Here is a 21,785-nt window from a genome sequence, read left to right as displayed (position 1 = left end):
CGATTTATATTTTAAAAATAATTAAATTCACTTAGCATTCAAAACTTGTGAATTTTGAAAAAAACAAATTTGCTGATTAAATACGGACAACCGTTTAACTGAAGTAAAACGGGTTTTCCCCTTGCTATGGATGTCTGCCTAGTTCAGTTCATCCACATTCCGCTACAGTTCGCCTTTATTATCAATTCGAAATGGGGTGGTTCCATAATACCTGCAGTGTTCCATAATACCACCTTCTCCTCTACATATTTTTTATGCGTTTATTTTTAAAATTATTGGACTGTACCTATATTAGCTGTATAATAAATGATGTAAAAATGTTGTTTTTATACATGATTAAATTTACTAAGGAATAAAAAGAGGAAAAAAAGTGATATAGCATATAAATCTTTTATATTTGTAAATTTTAAACCCAAAATGGCCATGGCAGTCTGTTTTATTCACAGGTTGGGTTATCTGAGGTAGCATTGATTGGGTCAGCAATGCGGCACTTTTCAGATGCACTCTAGAATCATAGTCATGCAAGCACCAATGTGTGTACTTTTTTTTTATTTAATTTGATATTAGAATTTATTATTTTACATACATACTTTTAATTTTCAATTTTTAGTTATTACAAGCATGTATAATTTTTATTTTGTATAAATACAGTATACATATTTCAAAACATAATTACAGTGAAACCTGCTAATGTGACCTCCTGCATAAGGTGACCTATTTGAGCTGGTTCCTTCAGTGGTCACATTAGCAGGTTTCACTGTATTTTGTTTATTTATTACAACATTGGGATTTTTTTCAAAAATTAAGCTATGCACCCTGGATGGTTTTAAAAATTTTGTATTCTTAGTAAGAAAAAGGTTGCTGATCCTTGCTCCAGATAATCAGGGATTCTACTGTAGTAGTTTTAGAAGACCTTATTAATAAATAAACTATCCTTTTGTTTTATAGATAACTTTTGTCTTTAAATTCTAAGAAATATATATATATATTTTTTAGAATTTAAAGACAAAAGTTACTAATATATATAGAAAAATACAAAACACTAATAATTTGTTGTTTATTATTAATAATTATATGTATAATGATATTAAGTCAATTAAAAAGTATTTTTGAAATTAACAAAATTGTTTTGAGTTAAAAAGTAGAAAATTGTTAACTGTAGAAATCAAATTTTATATTAAAAAGTTTGAATTTCTGAAATTGTTAATGTTTTATGTTTTATTTTTGGTTGAAATTTTTTCTTTTATTATAAAGACTTATAATATTCTGTTTTAATGCTATTTTAGACACAGTATTTGATTCAGGAGTGTGCGACTTTAATAAGCAAGCCAAATTTTATATCTGTGTTTTGTTACGCCATCGACAATCCACTTAATCATCAAAAGGTGAGCTTTTGTAAAAAATTCAAACAACTTCTTTGGAACTTAATTTTTAAATTAACCATTAAATGTAATTATAATCATTAGTGATGGGACAATTAATCAGAATTAGGAATCAGAAAAATCAGGCAGTTTTCAGGAATCGGAATTGAGCAAATCTTGTTACAATTTCTGATTCTTAAAATGATTCTTCAACATTTAACAAGAAAATTAATTATTTGTTTCAATCAAAGATTAAAAATTTTTAAAATTACAATAGAGTAGAGTCCTGAAAACGTGGCATTCTATAACCTGGCAGTCTGGATAACTCGGCCACACCCTGGCAGGGCAAAAATTTCTAGTTAATTTTTATTATAGACAGCTTTATGCCTCAAAGTATTTTTCTGAGGTCTTCTTATCAAGTAAATTACTGTACACTGTGTATTCATTAATTTTCATTTTCATGTAGTAAAGGCTCTATGCCTTCATAAAGGACGTACTTTTCCTTTGTTTAAGAGTATTTGGGCAGTTTATTCTGTTGTATTCTCAAGCAAACAATACATACAAGTACAGTACAGTATTTTCTGATGAAACACTCGTACTTATTCTTTTTTAACCTCATTCTCGATAACCCGGCATTTTCACAAACTTGGCCACCCTTCGGTCCACATTAGGCTGCGTTTTCAGGACTCTACTGTATTAACAATTAAGTATTAGTTTATTGGAAGCTTTCAAGAAACAAGAAAATTAATTATTTGTTTCAATCAAAGATTAACAATTTTTAAAATTACAATATTAATTAATGATTAAGTATTAGTTTATTGGAAGCTTTCATGTTTACAAAGCAGAAAGCACATGATGCCCATACATGAGGTGACGACTGTTGTGATGGACTTTTCTTTAGTGTGGTGGACTGTTGTGTAGTCAGAGTGATGAGAGATTACACTTAGTAATGTCTCTATTTTAGAGGAGATAAGGTGACCTTAGGGAAGATTCAAACTGTCTTAGTTTGAACCTTCTTGTTAAATCTGATGAAGACCTATGAAAAGGGGTCAAATGTTTGTTTAAAGAAATTAAAATGTTGCTGAAAAAAGTATTTAAGATGTTGTTCAAGCTAAATTAGTTTTGGCTTATATAGAAGTGTTTTTGTCATGATTCACAGATGATACCATGAATCATAACAAATGCAATTTATGCAATTCTAAGTAAAAATACAGTGGGTGATCGGTTAACAAACATAATCTGTTCCAAGACTTTGTTCACTGTCCAAATTGTTCGTTAACCGATTATTGATTTACTATAGGTTTTAATGGAAATTTAATTAATTTATTCTGGAGACCCCAAAAATAAAAAATATATACTTTCTTACTACATTTATTTATATGTAATAATAAAATTAAATACATACACAGTCTTGCATTTTTATCAGTCATGTTTTTTCCATTTGAAAGGGTTAAAGAATCTGTCTAATGTCGATTGCTTTTCTCTCTTCTTCAGGATTTTTGTAAGTAATTAATAACATTGCAATTGTAGAAATCCCCAAGCCTCAACATGGTTTGGATGCCATTCTAAGACTGTTGTTCTGACATCCTCCCACTTCAAAAGATCTTTAATAGCAGATATCAGCATTAATCCTCTTTTTCAGAAGAAAACATATCTCGCTGAGTTTCTTGGCATTCTTCTGTCGTCAGATCTGTTTCAGGTTCCATTTTATGAATTCTTCGATGTTGTTTATTTCTCAGATGTGATTTTTGTTACTCCTTTAGCTGCTTAAGTCTTCTTGATTATACATTATTTTTCTTAAATAAGATTGAACTGCAGCCTACTGTAGACCTGTTCATGCCATACTGCCCAGCAACATTAGGCATCTTCTGCCCACTCTCTACCTTTGCTATTATACTCTCACCTTTTGAAAAGAAAAACAGATGCAAAACTTAACAGGTTCCTACCTGACAGTCTCGCAAATACATAAAAGAATTGTTTTGTCAGAAAAATAAAAGGCTGGAATTACAAGGGAGAGTTTCAAAGTTTGGAGGAATACTATCCAGTTGGTATATACCGGCTTGAGCGTCTATGTTGACATCTCCCACACTCCGAAAAGTTTCGAATTGTTGCCTGAAGACAAGGGAAGACCAATTGGTATTCATTATTTTATGTCGCTTCTTCTTGTGTTTGTTCTGTAAGGTGTTCATTGTCTGAACATAAATTTTTTTTTTTTTGTGATTACTCAGGTGTGAAGAATTTCTTTGTGTTTTTAATTGTAAAAACACAAAGAAATTTTTAACCTTGTGAAGTTTTCTACCAATTTTTACCTGTGAAAACACTATCTTCATTACCAGCTTTTCCTCAGATTTCAAAAAAACAAGTTTTCTTGATGGTTTCAATGACTTGAATATATTTAAAAGCTCTTTCATTTTTATTTATTTAATCATTTTTTCAGATTACTCAAGTGAGTTGAACGGTTTTTTTGGAAAAGCTCTTTTTATCTTTCAGTATAAGTTCTATAGTGGATATTATAAAAGGTCTAAATACTAAATCTCTGTTAGTTGCATGGCATATGTGAAATGCCTAGTGGCCTATTTATAACATTTTTTTCATTTCAGTATGTATGGCTAAGATAGCAAATGTTTGTTATAATTTATAGCAACAGTATATAAAATATTTCTTAAAATTTAGTTATCTGTACTGTATTCTGTTTTGTTTTTTTCTTTATTAAAAGAAACCTTCTCTAAACCAAGTGCACACTGCTTAAAATAAAATCATATTTGAAAATAATTCATTTGCAATAAGCAATCAGTGCTGGAATTCTGAGATAAGTTTAAACTTTCATAAAATTGTCTGATAAAGCATGTCTCATATAACACAATTTCATATAACATGGAACATATTCCCTGAATTGTATGGGAGTCCACAGTATATAATGAAAAATTCACCACTGATGTTGTTAACATTAGTTTTGGGAAAATGTTTATTCTTTTTGTAATGATTAAAATAAACTATATTTGCTATTTAAGATATTTTGGCTGAAGGAGTGTCAAAACCAGTAAAAATAAAAAAAATTGAAGCTGGGTCATAAGTTTATTTTCCAACATGACAGTGATCCAAAACATACTGCAAAATCAATAAATTCTTACTAAAAAAAAAAAGGGTGGAAGTGTTGGAATGGGGTTGTATAATCATTAGACCTAAATTTAATGGAGCATTTACGGGCTGTATTACAGAAAACGAATTAAAAATCGTATTTCTAGAAATTGTTATTAGAGGGTTGGAACAGTAACTTACCAGAAGAAGCTAAATGCTTGGTTTTACCAATGAAAAATTTGTTGGGCAATAATTAAATAAAAAAGGAGTCTTACAAAATATTAAAAACTATCAAATTGTTTCTTAATTTTCTTTTCATACATTGTAACAGTGGACAAGTAATTTTTTTTATCTGTAATTACAATGTCTTTGTTGAGAAACAAAAAAAAATATTTAGAAACTATTAAGTTAATAAATTAACTAAATTAGAGTTTATTTTTGTTTAATTTTTAATCATAAATTTATGTACACAAATAACATGATCTTATTTAGTGTGTGTGGTTAATTTTTGACTCACTGTGTATTAAAAATTAAATTGCTGATAGATGGCTGATATTCAACATCATCAGATCTGATTATGATATATAACTGATCATATAACTTTTATAAACACTATCTTTCTTGTTATTTTTCTTATTTTAGTTTTAGACCTATTGTTAATCTGACTATGCATTGGTGTTGATAATTACATTGATATTTGTAGAAAAAATATTGAAAGTTACATTTTCAATTAAAAACTGCTGATATTTAATCCAATTTCTTTCAGTTGTTCTTTTGAGGAAGAAAATATAAGTATATCAAACATTGTGAATCCCAATATGTACAGTGGAACCTTGCTTAACGAGCATAATTCGTTTCAGAATATTACTCGTAAAGCAGAACACTCATTAAGCGAAACAATTTTTCCCATATAAATCAATGTAAAATATGATAATGCATTCCATGCTGAAAAAATACTCAAATATTTTATGTATAATGTTTATTCAAAGAAAATTATACAATATACATTGTTAAGGAGTGTGAATCATCATCATCATCTTTTCTTCTAGTGCAGAATGAACCAACTTGAAATGTGAATTTGATTTGCAGAAAATAAAAATAATCTAAATACAGTAATTTCTAATATTTAATTATAGCCTTTACATAACCCAATAATTTGACATAGTGTTTAGCATGCTTATTATACAATAAGCTATGGTTGTTATGTTTATATGTAATGTTTGAATACAAGTTTGGAAAAATGTGTGATCATAAGCTACACTAAGATGCTAGTGGAACGAGTGCTGAACACAGACTAATCTAGCATACGCACAATCCAGGTCTTCTCCTCTCCTCGTCATTTGTTTTGCAAAATGTCGCTCATTAAGTAAGCCATTTTTTTACAATTTGCTTTGCTCATTATGTGAATTACTCATTATGAAAAGTGCTCGTTAAGTGAGGTTCCAATGTAAATAGAAAACAAACGATTGCCTTAAATAATCTTGCTATAACTCTGCTAATTTAATGATTAAATAATTTGCTACTAGAGGTAGACGTTAGGTGCCATCTCTTAACTAAATAATTATAATTTTAATTATTAAATAATTTAGAATCATCTACAAGAAAAGAACTGACCCAGGGTGGGCTTGTATCTGTGACTTTTGCTTGCTGTGTGGTGTGCTTGCTGGTTGCACCACCCAGACTCTGAGCAATGCTTCACTCCCAGATGTATTTAAATTTAGATATAACCTTACAAGGTTGTGGAGTTGTACTTAGGTCATGATGGGCTTAGGAGTTGTCCCCAGCTGGTGTTATGATTAATGGAAGGGACCATTGTAACTTATAATATAAATTTTTTTTTCATCTACAAGTACATATTTTCTATTATCAGGACTTATTAGACTGGCTTTACAGATACTGCAACAACTTTTCACAGATCAGAAATTTGTTTTATTTAATTTCTGATCTTTGAAAAGTTGTTGCAGTATCTGTAAAGCCAGTCTAATAAGTTATGATAATAGATAATACATACTTATAGACAAAAAAAAAATTTATATTATAATAAACCAAGGACATTGAGGCATATTAATTTAACTATTGTAACTTGTTTATTGACAAAATTTAATATACTGTATATTATTTGCACAAATTTTATTTTTTACTTGACTTTTTCAGTTAAATACTATAAATAAATCTCTTGCTTTTAATAGCATTAAAAAACTATTTTGTTCTCTATTTTCCATAAACAAAACTATTACTTTGGGAATTGAAAAATATGTTGTTTAGTTTTCTAAACTTATAAAGTATTTCTGGATTAATCAATATTATAACCTGATTCATAATTTGTGAGATTTAAAAACTATTCTGTATTGAAATAAATTGAAAGAAATGCAATCATACAAATAAACCATTGAACTTCAAATTAGATTTTTTTCTGACTGCTTCAATTATGGGATAAAGTCAGAATGAAAGGCTTACTATTGCCATACAATTTCAAATAAGTTATAAAACCAGTCAAATCTTAACATTTACCGTAATAATCAATGTAATAATCGGATTTCTACCAATTATTGGATTTATAGAAATGTAACACCTGATGAGGGGTGCAAGATAACAAAATATTGCACCCGAAATGCATAGTGAATAAAGAATAACGAAGATAACACTCAGAAGTTTTTGTCTCTGATAAAATGCAGTCCAGACAAAAAAAAAACATCGGTTAACTTTTTCGGAACTAACCTATGATGTTTCATCAATTTTTTGAAGAAATAATTTTTTTAAAAAAATTGACATTCAAAAGAATATATAAAAAACCACACCATTGATATAATACATATCTATTACTTGAATTTTATTTTATTTTCTTGATTTGGAGTACTGTAAACATTAAAATACAAAATTTTTCTCTAATGTTTAGTTCTAAATTGATTATTTTCTAATATCCATTATCATATAATTATAATATTTAGTTGAAGATATCTATTTAATATAAATACAGTCAACCCCCNTTTATTAATTAAATATTAATTAAATTACTGAAGTACCTTGTTAATCTCAGAAAAAGATTCACTTTTCAAAAATATAGTGAAGTGAAATAAAATGATTCACATTAAATTGCTTAAAGATTTTCCATATTCAATATTTTTCAGAAATGTTTTAAAGCATAAAGCACATAAAGTACAGATTTGCTAATAGCTTTCCATAAATAAATAATTTTTTCTTCCCAAAACCATTCAGTATTGTGATTCAGATTTATTTATGGTAATTTGCTAAATCAGAAAATATTTTACTTCATTTCAATAATTTTAACAAATTATTCATAAATCTGTGCAGCTATTTCTTTGAATACATAATTATTTTCCATTGTAGTGGTTCTCAACTATTTTGGACCTGTGGCACATTATTATTAAATGTTAAGTGGTCAATAGATAAGCCAATGAGTTACTGTACTTTCTAAGTCAAAATATCTAAATTATGTTAATGTTGTTATCAATATTAACTTGTGTTTATTGCACTATTGAAGAATTTCCACATTTCTTAAAAATATTTCATCACATTTTTTATATTTTAAGCTTGAAACCTCTTTTAATCTCTTAACTCTAAATTTATGTTTACTACTCAAAAAAAAAAAGGAGATACTGTTTATAATCTCTTGATAAAGGAAAACCTGTATCCTTATTCTGTAATAAAGAGAAATTGTTTAACTTAATGTTTTAATTGATTAGAAATGCTTGGGAATTATGAAAATTAGTTTAAAACAAGTGAATAATTAGCAGGAGTTCACATAAAAATTAATCTTGTGTTGGTTGTATGGCTGAGGCAGTTAATGTGCCATCCTACTGCTTTGGAAGGTACCCAGGATTGAATCTGAATGGACTAGAAAACCTAAGGAATTTTTCAGGGATGGATTGTCACAAATATGTCAGGATTGACCTTTATTACCTGGTCATAACCTTGGTCATCCTGAAAGAACCTGTAATGGATAAGATTAAATACTCTTTCTGCATTGTGGACCCTCTTAGTGTCCACAATGCAGAAAGAGTAAAAAAAATGATGTGATTACATGAGCATTTGGTGAGAATTTGATGTTAAAATCTTATAGAATATGATTTCTGTCTGTATGTAATACCTTCTTTGATACTTGTCTATATGTTATCAGAAGTTATTCGTCAGATACTTCTAAAAATTTTAATTTCTTAATTCATCACTTGACATACTTTGAATAATTTTGCAGCACACTATTTAAGAATTGTTGCCCTACTGAAATATCAAGAGAATTTCTTCTGATCTCTATTTTATCTTGTTTTATCTCTTGTTACTTATTTCTTACTTTGTTTTTCATATAAATTTGAAGTTTTTTTCAAGTTTCATTTTAAATCTAGAATTATAAAAGCTGATATATGCAAAAATCTATTTTATGTTTAGATGGAAAATCTTTCCTCAGTTGATTTAAGTTCTTCAACTTTGGTAAGAATTGAATTGATCAAATTAGTCAAAATTATAAAGATTCTCTTTCAGTGATTTTATTAATTTCTAAAGTGGGTTTAGTAGGAGTTGGACAAGTTAACAAAACTCATTGATATGAACTTAATATCTTAAAATTGTTATCCATAGCATATATATGGATTATGTAATAGATTTTTTGTTGTTTTTCCCCACTATATAATAACGTTGAAATAAAAATATATTAGCTCAATTGTCTGTTCAAAATAACTTAGTTAAAATGTTCTGTAGAACCCTGCCTGATTGACTAAGGGTCTGCATTATCTGAGGCAAATCTGTATATGAATACACTATTTTTCTTATATTGAAATTCATAAAATAAAGTCTAAAATGATAGAAAATGTTAAAAAGTGATTTGTTTGTTATTTTTTTTATCATTTAGCTTTAATATGAGACATATCGTGGCCGGATGGCTGAGCGGTCAAGGTTGTAGCCTACCGCTTTGGGGAACCCAGGTTCGAATCCGAACGGGTCGAAAAAACCCCAGGAATTTTTCGGGAAGTGGTCCGTTCGGATATTTCGGGTCCCACCCCTCACCACCCGGCAGCCCCATTGTGGGCCTGGCCGAACCCATAATGGGCTTGCAAAAAAAGACCCTCTTAGTGCCCACAGGGCAAAAAGAGTTAAAAAAAAAAAATATGAGACATATCATTTATATTAAAATGTAACTATTATATTATAGAGGAGAAGGTGGTATTATGGAACCCCAATTATATTTTAGTGAATTGTAAACAAGGTATCATAACTACACCCACATTTTTTGTGTGAAAAGTACCGGTAACTAGTAAACTAAATGTTCCTAATTGGATTTTTCGCTGGTGTAATTATAAGTATGGTTTTTGAAGGCTTTTGTACAAAAAGTCCGAAAGTAGGCTTAGAGAAAATCGGGTGGTAATATGGAACCTTACTTATATTTTCAAAAAAATGCTTTAATGTAGCCAAAAAGTACAAATAAAAAAGGACAAAAAATGTTAAATAATTACAAAATTATTTACTCCAATGTATTTTATTGCAAAAATGCTTTTATAATAGAAAAATATGATCTCCATCAACAATATATATTCCAGCAGCTCTTTTTCGATATTTTCAGACTTTCTACCTAGTGTCTTTTTCCCAAATTGCTCCGGACGAATGTCTGATTGCAAAGAGAGAGTTCGGAGGAGTTGAGTTCCATATTACTGTAAAAGCACCAAAGGGGTCCATACTTCACGCATCGCCATCTCGAATTAACTTATGTCTGTCAAGACCAAAATTTAAAAAACGTGAACATCACACAGATTAATATGTACCCCGAAGTCTCTGGAACGGAATACATGCACCGGTGAACCTACAACTACACAATTTATATTTTAAAAATAATTAAATTCACTTAGCATTCAAAACTTGTGAATTTTGAAAAAAACAAATTTGCTGATTAAATACGGACAACCGTTTAACTGAAGTAAAACGGATTTTCCCCTTGCTATGGATGTCTGCCTAGTTCAGTTCATCCACATTCCGCTACAGTTCGCCTTTATTATCAATTCGAAATGGGGTGGTTCCATAATACCTGCAGTGTTCCATAATACCACCTTCTCCTCTACATATTTTTTATGCGTTTATTTTTAAAATTATTGGACTGTACCTATATTAGCTGTATAATAAATGATGTAAAAATGTTGTTTTTATACATGATTAAATTTACTAAGGAATAAAAAGAGGAAAAAAAGTGATATAGCATATAAATCTTTTATATTTGTAAATTTTAAACCCAAAATGGCCATGGCAGTCTGTTTTATCCACAGGTTGGGTTATCTGAGGTAGCATTGATTGGGTCAGCAATGCGGCACTTTTCAGATGCACTCTAGAATCATAGTCATGCAAGCACCAATGTGTGTACTTTTTTTTTATTTAATTTGATATTAGAATTTATTATTTTACATACATACTTTTAATTTTCAATTTTTAGTTATTACAAGCATGTATAATTTTTATTTTGTATAAATACAGTATACATATTTCAAAACATAATTACAGTGAAACCTGCTAATGTGACCTCCTGCATAAGGTGACCTATTTCAGCTGGTTCCTTCAGTGGTCACATTAGCAGGTTTCACTGTATTTTGTTTATTTATTACAACATTGGGATTTTTTTCAAAAATTAAGCTATGCACCCTGGATGGTTTTAAAAATTTTGTATTCTTAGTAAGAAAAAGGTTGCTGATCCTTGCTCCAGATAATCAGGGATTCTACTGTAGTAGTTTTAGAAGACCTTATTAATAAATAAACTATCCTTTTGTTTTATAGATAACTTTTGTCTTTAAATTCTAAGAAATATATATATATATATTTTTTAGAATTTAAAGACAAAAGTTACTAATATATATAGAAAAATACAAAACACTAATAATTTGTTGTTTATTATTAATAATTATATGTATAATGATATTAAGTCAATTAAAAAGTATTTTTGAAATTAACAAAATTGTTTTGAGTTAAAAAGTAGAAAATTGTTAACTGTAGAAATCAAATTTTATATTAAAAAGTTTGAATTTCTGAAATTGTTAATGTTTTATTTTTGGTTGAAATTTTTTCTTTTATTATAAAGACTTATAATATTCTGTTTTAATGCTATTTTAGACACAGTATTTGATTCAGGAGTGTGCGACTTTAATAAGCAAGCCAAATTTTATATCTGTGTTTTGTTACGCCATCGACAATCCACTTAATCATCAAAAGGTGAGCTTTTGTAAAAAATTCAAACAACTTCTTTGGAACTTAATTTTTAAATTAACCATTAAATGTAATTATAATCATTAGTGATGGGACAATTAATCAGAATTAGGAATCAGAAAAATCAGGCAGTTTTCAGGAATCGGAATTGAGCAAATCTTGTTACAATTTCTGATTCTTAAAATGATTCTTCAACATTTAACAAGAAAATTAATTATTTGTTTCAATCAAAGATTAAAAATTTTTAAAATTACAATAGAGTAGAGTCCTGAAAACGTGGCATTCGATAACCTGGCAGTCTGGATAACTCGGCCACACCCTGGCAGGGCAAAAATTTCTAGTTAATTTTTATTATAGACAGCTTTATGCCTCAAAGTATTTTTCTCAGGTCTTCTTATCAAGTAAATTACTGTACACTGTGTATTCATTAATTTTCATTTTCATGTAGTAAAGGCTCTATGCCTTCATAAAGGACGTACTTTTCCTTTGTTTAAGAGTATTTGGGCAGTTTATTCTGTTGTATTCTCAAGCAAACAATACATACAAGTACAGTACAGTATTTTCTGATGAAACACTCGTACTTATTCTTTTTTAACCTCATTCTCGATAACCCGGCATTTTCTCAAACTCGGCCACCCTTCGGTCCACATTAGGCTGCGTTTTCAGGACTCTACTGTATTAACAATTAAGTATTAGTTTATTGGAAGCTTTCAAGAAACAAGAAAATTAATTATTTGTTTCAATCAAAGATTAACAATTTTTAAAATTACAATATTAATTAATGATTAAGTATTAGTTTATTGGAAGCTTTCATGTTTACAAAGCAGAAAGCACATGATGCCCATACATGAGGTGACGACTGTTGTGATGGACTTTTCTTTAGTGTGGTGGACTGTTGTGTAGTCAGAGTGATGAGAGATTACACTTAGTAATGTCTCTATTTTAGAGGAGATAAGGTGACCTTAGGGAAGATTCAAACTGTCTTAGTTTGAACCTTCTTGTTAAATCTGATGAAGACCTATGAAAAGGGGTCAAATGTTTGTTTAAAGAAATTAAAATGTTGCTGAAAAAAGTATTTAAGATGTTGTTCAAGCTAAATTAGTTTTGGCTTATATAGAAGTGTTTTTGTCATGATTCACAGATGATACCATGAATCATAACAAATGCAATTTATGCAATTCTAAGTAAAAATACAGTGGGTGATCGGTTAACAAACATAATCTGTTCCAAGACTTTGTTCACTGTCCAAATTGTTCGTTAACCGATTATTGATTTACTATAGGTTTTAATGGAAATTTAATTAATTTATTCTGGAGACCCCAAAAATAAAAAATATATACTTTCTTACTACATTTATTTATATGTAATAATAAAATTAAATACATACACAGTCTTGCATTTTTATCAGTCATGTTTTTTCCATTTGAAAGGGTTAAAGAATCTGTCTAATGTCGATTGCTTTTCTCTCTTCTTCAGGATTTTTGTAAGTAATTAATAACATTGCAATTGTAGAAATCCCCAAGCCTCAACATGGTTTGGATGCCATTCTAAGACTGTTGTTCTGACATCCTCCCACTTCAAAAGATCTTTAATAGCAGATATCAGCATTAATCCTCTTTTTCAGAAGAAAACGTATCTCGCTGAGTTTCTTGGCATTCTTCTGTCGTCAGATCTGTTTCAGGTTCCATTTTATGAATTCTTCGATGTTGTTTATTTCTCAGATGTGATTTTTGTTACTCCTTTAGCTGCTTAAGTCTTCTTGATTATACATTATTTTTCTTAAATAAGATTGAACTGCAGCCTACTGTAGACCTGTTCATGCCATACTGCCCAGCAACATTAGGCATCTTCTGCCCACTCTCTACCTTTGCTATTATACTCTCACCTTTTGAAAAGAAAAACAGATGCAAAACTTAACAGGTTCCTACCTGACAGTCTCGCAAATACATAAAAGAATTGTTTTGTCAGAAAAATAAAAGGCTGGAATTACAAGGGAGAGTTTCAAAGTTTGGAGGAATACTATCCAGTTGGTATATACCGGCTTGAGCGTCTATGTTGACATCTCCCACACTCCGAAAAGTTTCGAATTGTTGCCTGAAGACAAGGGAAGACCAATTGGTATTCATTATTTTATGTCGCTTCTTCTTGTGTTTGTTCTGTAAGGTGTTCATTGTCTGAACATAAATTTTTTTTTTTTTGTGATTACTCAGGTGTGAAGAATTTCTTTGTGTTTTTAATTGTAAAAACACAAAGAAATTTTTAACCTTGTGAAGTTTTCTACCAATTTTTACCTGTGAAAACACTATCTTCATTACCAGCTTTTCCTCAGATTTCAAAAAAACAAGTTTTCTTGATGGTTTCAATGACTTGAATATATTTAAAAGCTCTTTCATTTTTATTTATTTAATCATTTTTTCAGATTACTCAAGTGAGTTGAACGGTTTTTTTGGAAAAGCTCTTTTTATCTTTCAGTATAAGTTCTATAGTGGATATTATAAAAGGTCTAAATACTAAATCTCTGTTAGTTGCATGGCATATGTGAAATGCCTAGTGGCCTATTTATAACATTTTTTTCATTTCAGTATGTATGGCTAAGATAGCAAATGTTTGTTATAATTTATAGCAACAGTATATAAAATATTTCTTAAAATTTAGTTATCTGTACTGTATTCTGTTTTGTTTTTTTCTTTATTAAAAGAAACCTTCTCTAAACCAAGTGCACACTGCTTAAAATAAAATCATATTTGAAAATAATTCATTTGCAATAAGCAATCAGTGCTGGAATTCTGAGATAAGTTTAAACTTTCATAAAATTGTCTGATAAAGCATGTCTCATATAACACAATTTCATATAACATGGAACATATTCCCTGAATTGTATGGGAGTCCACAGTATATAATGAAAAATTCACCACTGATGTTGTTAACATTAGTTTTGGGAAAATGTTTATTCTTTTTGTAATGATTAAAATAAACTATATTTGCTATTTAAGATATTTTGGCTGAAGGAGTGTCAAAACCAGTAAAAATAAAAAAAATTGAAGCTGGGTCATAAGTTTATTTTCCAACATGACAGTGATCCAAAACATACTGCAAAATCAATAAATTCTTACTAAAAAAAAAAAGGGTGGAAGTGTTGGAATGGGGTTGTATAATCATTAGACCTAAATTTAATGGAGCATTTACGGGCTGTATTACAGAAAACGAATTAAAAATCGTATTTCTAGAAATTGTTATTAGAGGGTTGGAACAGTAACTTACCAGAAGAAGCTAAATGCTTGGTTTTACCAATGAAAAATTTGTTGGGCAATAATTAAATAAAAAAGGAGTCTTACAAAATATTAAAAACTATCAAATTGTTTCTTAATTTTCTTTTCATACATTGTAACAGTGGACAAGTAATTTTTTTTATCTGTAATTACAATGTCTTTGTTGAGAAACAAAAAAAAATATTTAGAAACTATTAAGTTAATAAATTAACTAAATTAGAGTTTATTTTTGTTTAATTTTTAATCATAAATTTATGTACACAAATAACATGATCTTATTTAGTGTGTGTGGTTAATTTTTGACTCACTGTGTATTAAAAATTAAATTGCTGATAGATGGCTGATATTCAACATCATCAGATCTGATTATGATATATAACTGATCATATAACTTTTATAAACACTATCTTTCTTGTTATTTTTCTTATTTTAGTTTTAGACCTATTGTTAATCTGACTATGCATTGGTGTTGATAATTACATTGATATTTGTAGAAAAAATATTGAAAGTTACATTTTCAATTAAAAACTGCTGATATTTAATCCAATTTCTTTCAGTTGTTCTTTTGAGGAAGAAAATATAAGTATATCAAACATTGTGAATCCCAATATGTACAGTGGAACCTTGCTTAACGAGCATAATTCGTTTCAGAATATTACTCGTAAAGCAGAACACTCATTAAGCGAAACAATTTTTCCCATATAAATCAATGTAAAATATGATAATGCATTCCATGCTGAAAAAATACTCAAATATTTTATGTATAATGTTTATTCAAAGAAAATTATACAATATACATTGTTAAGGAGTGTGAATCATCATCATCATCTTTTCTTCTAGTGCAGAATGAACCAACTTGAAATGTGAATTTGATTTGCAGAAAATAAAAATAATCTAAATACAGTAATTTCTAATATTTAATTATAGCCTTTACATAACCCAATAATTTGACATAGTGTTTAGCATGCTTATTATACAATAAGCTATGGTTGTTATGTTTATATGTAATGTTTGAATACAAGTTTGGAAAAATGTGTGATCATAAGCTACACTAAGATGCTAGTGGAACGAGTGCTGAACACAGACTAATCTAGCATACGCACAATCCAGGTCTTCTCCTCTCCTCGTCATTTGTTTTGCAAAATGTCGCTCATTAAGTAAGCCATTTTTTTACAATTTGCTTTGCTCATTATGTGAATTACTCATTATGAAAAGTGCTCGTTAAGTGAGGTTCCAATGTAAATAGAAAACAAACGATTGCCTTAAATAATCTTGCTATAACTCTGCTAATTTAATGATTAAATAATTTGCTACTAGAGGTAGACGTTAGGTGCCATCTCTTAACTAAATAATTATAATTTTAATTATTAAATAATTTAGAATCATCTACAAGAAAAGAACTGACCCAGGGTGGGCTTGTATCTGTGACTTTTGCTTGCTGTGTGGTGTGCTTGCTGGTTGCACCACCCAGACTCTGAGCAATGCTTCACTCCCAGATGTATTTAAATTTAGATATAACCTTACAAGGTTGTGGAGTTGTACTTAGGTCATGATGGGCTTAGGAGTTGTCCCCAGCTGGTGTTATGATTAATGGAAGGGACCATTGTAACTTATAATATAAATTTTTTTTTCATCTACAAGTACATATTTTCTATTATCAGGACTTATTAGACTGGCTTTACAGATACTGCAACAACTTTTCACAGATCAGAAATTTGTTTTATTTAATTTCTGATCTTTGAAAAGTTGTTGCAGTATCTGTAAAGCCAGTCTAATAAGTTATGATAATAGATAATACATACTTATAGACAAAAAAAAAATTTATATTATAATAAACCAAGGACATTGAGGCATATTAATTTAACTATTGTAACTTGTTTATTGACAAAATTTAATATACTGTATATTATTCGCACAAATTTTATTTTTTACTTGACTTTTTCAGTTAAATACTATAAATAAATCTCTTGCTTTTAATAGCATTAAAAAACTATTTTGTTCTCTATTTTCCATAAACAAAACTATTACTTTGGGAATTGAAAAATATGTTGTTTAGTTTTCTAAACTTATAAAGTATTTCTGGATTAATCAATATTATAACCTGATTCATAATTTGTGAGATTTAAAAACTATTCTGTATTGAAATAAATTGAAAGAAATGCAATCATACAAATAAACCATTGAACTTCAAATTAGATTTTTTTCTGACTGCTTCAATTATGGGATAAAGTCAGAATGAAAGGCTTACTATTGCCATACAATTTCAAATAAGTTATAAAACCAGTCAAATCTTAACATTTACCGTAATAATCAATGTAATAATCGGATTTCTACCAATTTATAGAAATGTAACACCTGATGAGGGGTGCAAGATAACAAAATATTGCACCCGAAATGCATAGTGAATAAAGAATAACGAAGATAACACTCAGAAGTTTTTGTCTCTGATAAAATGCAGTCCAGACAAAAAAAAAACATCGGTTAACTTTTTCGGAACTAACCTATGATGTTTCATCAATTTTTTGAAGAAATAATTTTTTTAAAAAAATTGACATTCAAAAGAATATATAAAAAACCACACCATTGATATAATACATATCTATTACTTGAATTTTATTTTATTTTCTTGATTTGGAGTACTGTAAACATTAAAATACAAAATTTTTCTCTAATGTTTAGTTCTAAATTGATTATTTTCTAATATCCATTATCATATAATTATAATATTTAGTTGAAGATATCTATTTAATATAAATACAGTCAACCCCCCTATAACATTGTAGATACGTTCTGGTTTTTATGAATCCATTTTCTACGAGTCCAGCCAATCACAGCCTGGCACATATGCAGTTTACGGACTACAGCTGTTTGAAAGGTTTCTTTCATAAAATTAATCGATTCTAGACTAATTTGACTCAATATTTCCAAAATACATATAATTTTTTGGGAATAATCCATATAAACTATGCTATAAACAAAAAATTGTAGGATTACTTACCGAGTGTGTACCGTTCGACTCTGCCATTGCTTAAGCTTGTTTTCATCGTGGAGCTTGTCATCGAATGGCACTTGTGTGCTTCCTGATAAATTATTTTTTTTGCAAAAAATTCGCTGAACTTTGGAGACATCATTAATATAAATATAATTTTTATGGACGTCAAATAATAAATGGTTTTTATTAGGTCCGCTGCTTGTTTAAACTCAGCAGTTTGTACAATATCCACTATTGGTCTAGATTTGATCCATCCTGTCGCGACATGAGTCAGCGATGACGTTTTACTGAATTATACGAGTTTTTTTAGCATGTTTGTACAAATACTGTTGCAATTTTTTCGCTGTGATATAGGAATCTGAACTATAGGAACTCGTGTTATAGGGGGGTCAACTGTATTAGTTATATTTTTTAATTCATTTATATTATTATTATTTTTATTTTTAATAAAAATTAATGTATTTCAGAGCCTAAAACCATCGTCTCAACTTCTTTCACAGTTAAGTAAAGTATTGAAATTAAATCGGATTCAAGAAGTTGTATTTGGTATTGCGTTGTTATATTCATCTAATTCAGAATTGAGACTTCACGCAGTACAATTTGTTAAACAAAAGCTTCCAGATCTTTTAAGAGCATATATTGATTCAGGTAAGTCCTAAAATTAATGTCAAAAAACTACATAAAGAATTCTTAACTATATGAAATTGATAAAGAATCAATTTCATATAGTTAAGAACTATATGGAATTGATTCTTTATCAATATTAATAGTTGTTAATAGTGTAATACACAAGAATTGTGTATAATGCATCTTCACTTTGATGGACTGATAGCAAGAAAGATATTTGTTAAGTTTGTGTTTATTATTTTAAAAAAACTCTAATGTTAGAACTGAACAGTATAAATACAAATTGCATATGAATCTTGATGTCAGTCCAGAAATGAAAGTAATGGAAGTTCAAACATTTTTGGTCAACTTCACAGACCTCTATTAGGAATAGCTCAGATCCAAGCTGGAATGTTCAAATTCTATAATTGAATGTTCAAAGAACAGCTGCAAAATTTGAAATGTAAATGTGCACTTGTTGAATAGTAATTTAGAATGAAATGTTAAGAAAGAGCATAAAAATGACATCAGTCACAGGAAAATATCACCTTTCTTTTCATCTGTGCATCAGATTATGTTACAACAAGCGATTATGTTGAGAAGGACCATCTGGGGAAAAAACCCAAGGGATCTGTAAGCCCTTGAAATTTTTAAGGCAAATACAACAAGTATGTGAATCAACAACAAGGAGTGCATTTAATTTGCAATGATTCTCTGAACATTTTGTTTTAAATTTACCGTTAGATGAATTGATGTTTACAATTTAAATTTTGCAGCTGTTCTTTGAACATTGTTGTAAAATTTGAACATTCCAGCTTGGATCACATCTATTTCTGACAAAGGTCTATGGAGTTGATCAAAAACATTTGAGCTTTCATTGCTGGACTGATGTTGAAGTTTGTATATGGTTTTGTGTTAGTTGCAAAATAATGTTAAGGAAGATAAGTTTTTCAAATTCCAAAATAAAAGCTTTATAACAGTATGTGAAATATGAACGGGCCAAACTGATTTTTTTCTTCTTCTTTTAGGCCTAAAGATGGTAAATTAGCCAAAAAATATTTTTTTTCTATATTTTAATTAAAGCAGTATGTATATAGGTATAAAATTTTAATAGTTATACTTTAATAATATATTTTTTAGAAACCTTTGTATTTATATTAAAATTTAAAATTATAGGGTTAGTCAAAATGAAGTAGATATATAAACTTTTTTCTGTAGTTAATGTTTTTATGATCTTGCTGTGATTTTTGATACTTTGATCTGATTCTGTAAGTTTGTAGCTTTAACTGTTTATGATTATACTACTATGCAAAATATTTGTGAAGGTTTGTGAGTGTTTGCTAATTTGTTTTTAGTCTGCAGACAGTCGAAAAGAATTAAGCTGTCTTGAGGGTGGTTGCAATGCTGACTGATTAAGATGTGACTATCTAACTTGATTGCATTTGCAAAAAGTATTAAAAGTTTAGTACCAAGTTATTGGATTTCTCTGAAGATAATTTGTGAGCCTGAAAACATTTATTATTAATCTGTAGTAAGCTTCAATAAAGCAGTTTCTTATTTTGAATGTTTTTCTGAAATAAACATCGTTTCTTGTTAACAGGACTCCTCGTTAATGTCTCTACCATTAGAAACAGACTTGTAGCATGCTAGGCTTTTCATATAAAAAAAATAACAGTCACAAGCCTTATCTTCATTGGATTTGTTGGAATGAATTTTTTCCCATCTTGGTAAAGATGTAAACTTTCATATTGATGAGGTATGCTTGCTCTGTTGATGGTACAAGAAACACCAGATTTCATTGCCAGTAATTTCTTTGTTTAAGATATCTGGAATATGTGTTTGTGATATCAATAACCATAATAAGTTCTCTGTTGATGTGTGCATTGCTCATTTATTAATTTCCTTGAAACAGTATGAGGAAAAGTAATGCAATTCAAGTCATCATACAAAATGGTAAGTATAGAGCTATGCAAAATACTCAAAATGTCAACCAGGTATTCTGTTGATTATCTATTATCTCTTAGTGAATTGGGAAATAATTTTATTCCTTGCTGAATCTGATCTACTTGGATGGTGATTGTTCTCTTTGATTCACAGCCTTTTTTTTTTAAATGCTTATATTATTCATACACTTGTCATATGCTTCTTTAATCATACTAGATGTTTGGTAAAATTTTTACCAAGTTGATTGCAGAGTTTAATGTTGATTTTCTTTTTGTAATATTCCATTTTAGAATTCTGATAGCACACCCTACATAGTCAAATACTTTAATATTTTGTGTTATCTGAATGCAAATATGTACTGCATGTCAAATAAATGTTGTCGTGTTTAAGAAAATGTTGAAATGAGTACTTGTGCACATTATCAAAAGGGTAGTTTTTGTTTTGTTTTGACTGTACAATGTGTAATTAGATAATGTTTTATGAAGCTTTATATTAACATTAGATATTTAAACAACAGAAATTTTTTATTTGCATTCAGTAATAAAAATAACTTTTGCATATATTGTTTCATATAGCATATTATTTAATGGAGAATCTGTCTAATGAATTGATACATACTGTACATAGTTCATTCATAAAATTTTATGCTTTCCTTAAATAACTATCTAAGCTATTAAATATTAATAGTCATATGTGTATTACTATAGGTATTAAAGTATGTCTTTGATAATGTATTTAAGTAAGTACAGGTAGGCCTTCTGCAATGCGGTAGATACGTTCCTTGAAAATACCGCATTGTGGGAAATTGCGTTATAGGATACACGAACTTAATACAAAAACTGGGATTCGGTTCTAAAAAGAGAAAAACTTGGCATTTGAATGGTGTTTTTTGAATTTTTCAAACCAGCCATTGCTAGCCACGAATTTAGCACTGGTTTCATCAGCTGACGACTGTCCCATTTGTTTTAAATAATCAAATATTTTTAAGGCTTTAAGTATTTAAGTGCAGTTTTATTTAAAGGCAACCGTTTCTTGTTCATATCTTCTACCCATAATATTAGCGCTTGTTCCATTTTTTTCATTATAGGTGCTCTCGGACTAGCAACATTTTTCGCAAGAATAGATGATCCGGATGCAACCAAATTTCTGATCTTTTCTCTCGACCGAATCGTCGACTCATTTAGATTAAAATGCCTACCGATATCAGCTATCCGCTCTTGATATTTAATTTGATCCAAAATTTTTATCTTTGTTTGAAGAGTTATAAATTTCCTTTTTAAATCAACGACAGTCTTTTCTTTTCATTCAGCATTGTTATGGCTAAAATTTTTTCAATCAGTT

General features: G+C 29.0%; 1 protein-coding gene across 1 annotated transcript in view; it reads left to right on the top strand.

Annotated features, from left to right (window-relative positions):
* Window positions 1-21,785, top strand: part of LOC111630481 (CCR4-NOT transcription complex subunit 1-like) — a 143,780-nt gene that overhangs the window by 32,640 nt on the left and 89,355 nt on the right. Inside the window, exons 3-4 of the mRNA XM_023374583.1 lie at window positions 1,287-1,385; window positions 18,362-18,542. Of these exons, the coding sequence (XP_023230351.1) occupies window positions 1,287-1,385; window positions 18,362-18,542 (280 nt within the window). The remainder of the gene's footprint in view (window positions 1-1,286; window positions 1,386-18,361; window positions 18,543-21,785) is intronic.

Source organism: Centruroides sculpturatus, unplaced genomic scaffold, assembly GCF_000671375.1.
Source record: "Centruroides sculpturatus isolate CEXI.00-Female unplaced genomic scaffold, Cexi_2.0 scaffold554, whole genome shotgun sequence".
In the NCBI taxonomy this organism is placed as follows: domain Eukaryota; kingdom Metazoa; phylum Arthropoda; class Arachnida; order Scorpiones; family Buthidae; genus Centruroides; species Centruroides sculpturatus.
Note: the sequence above shows the minus strand (reverse complement) of the source record. Positions and strands in the feature narration are given on the sequence as shown.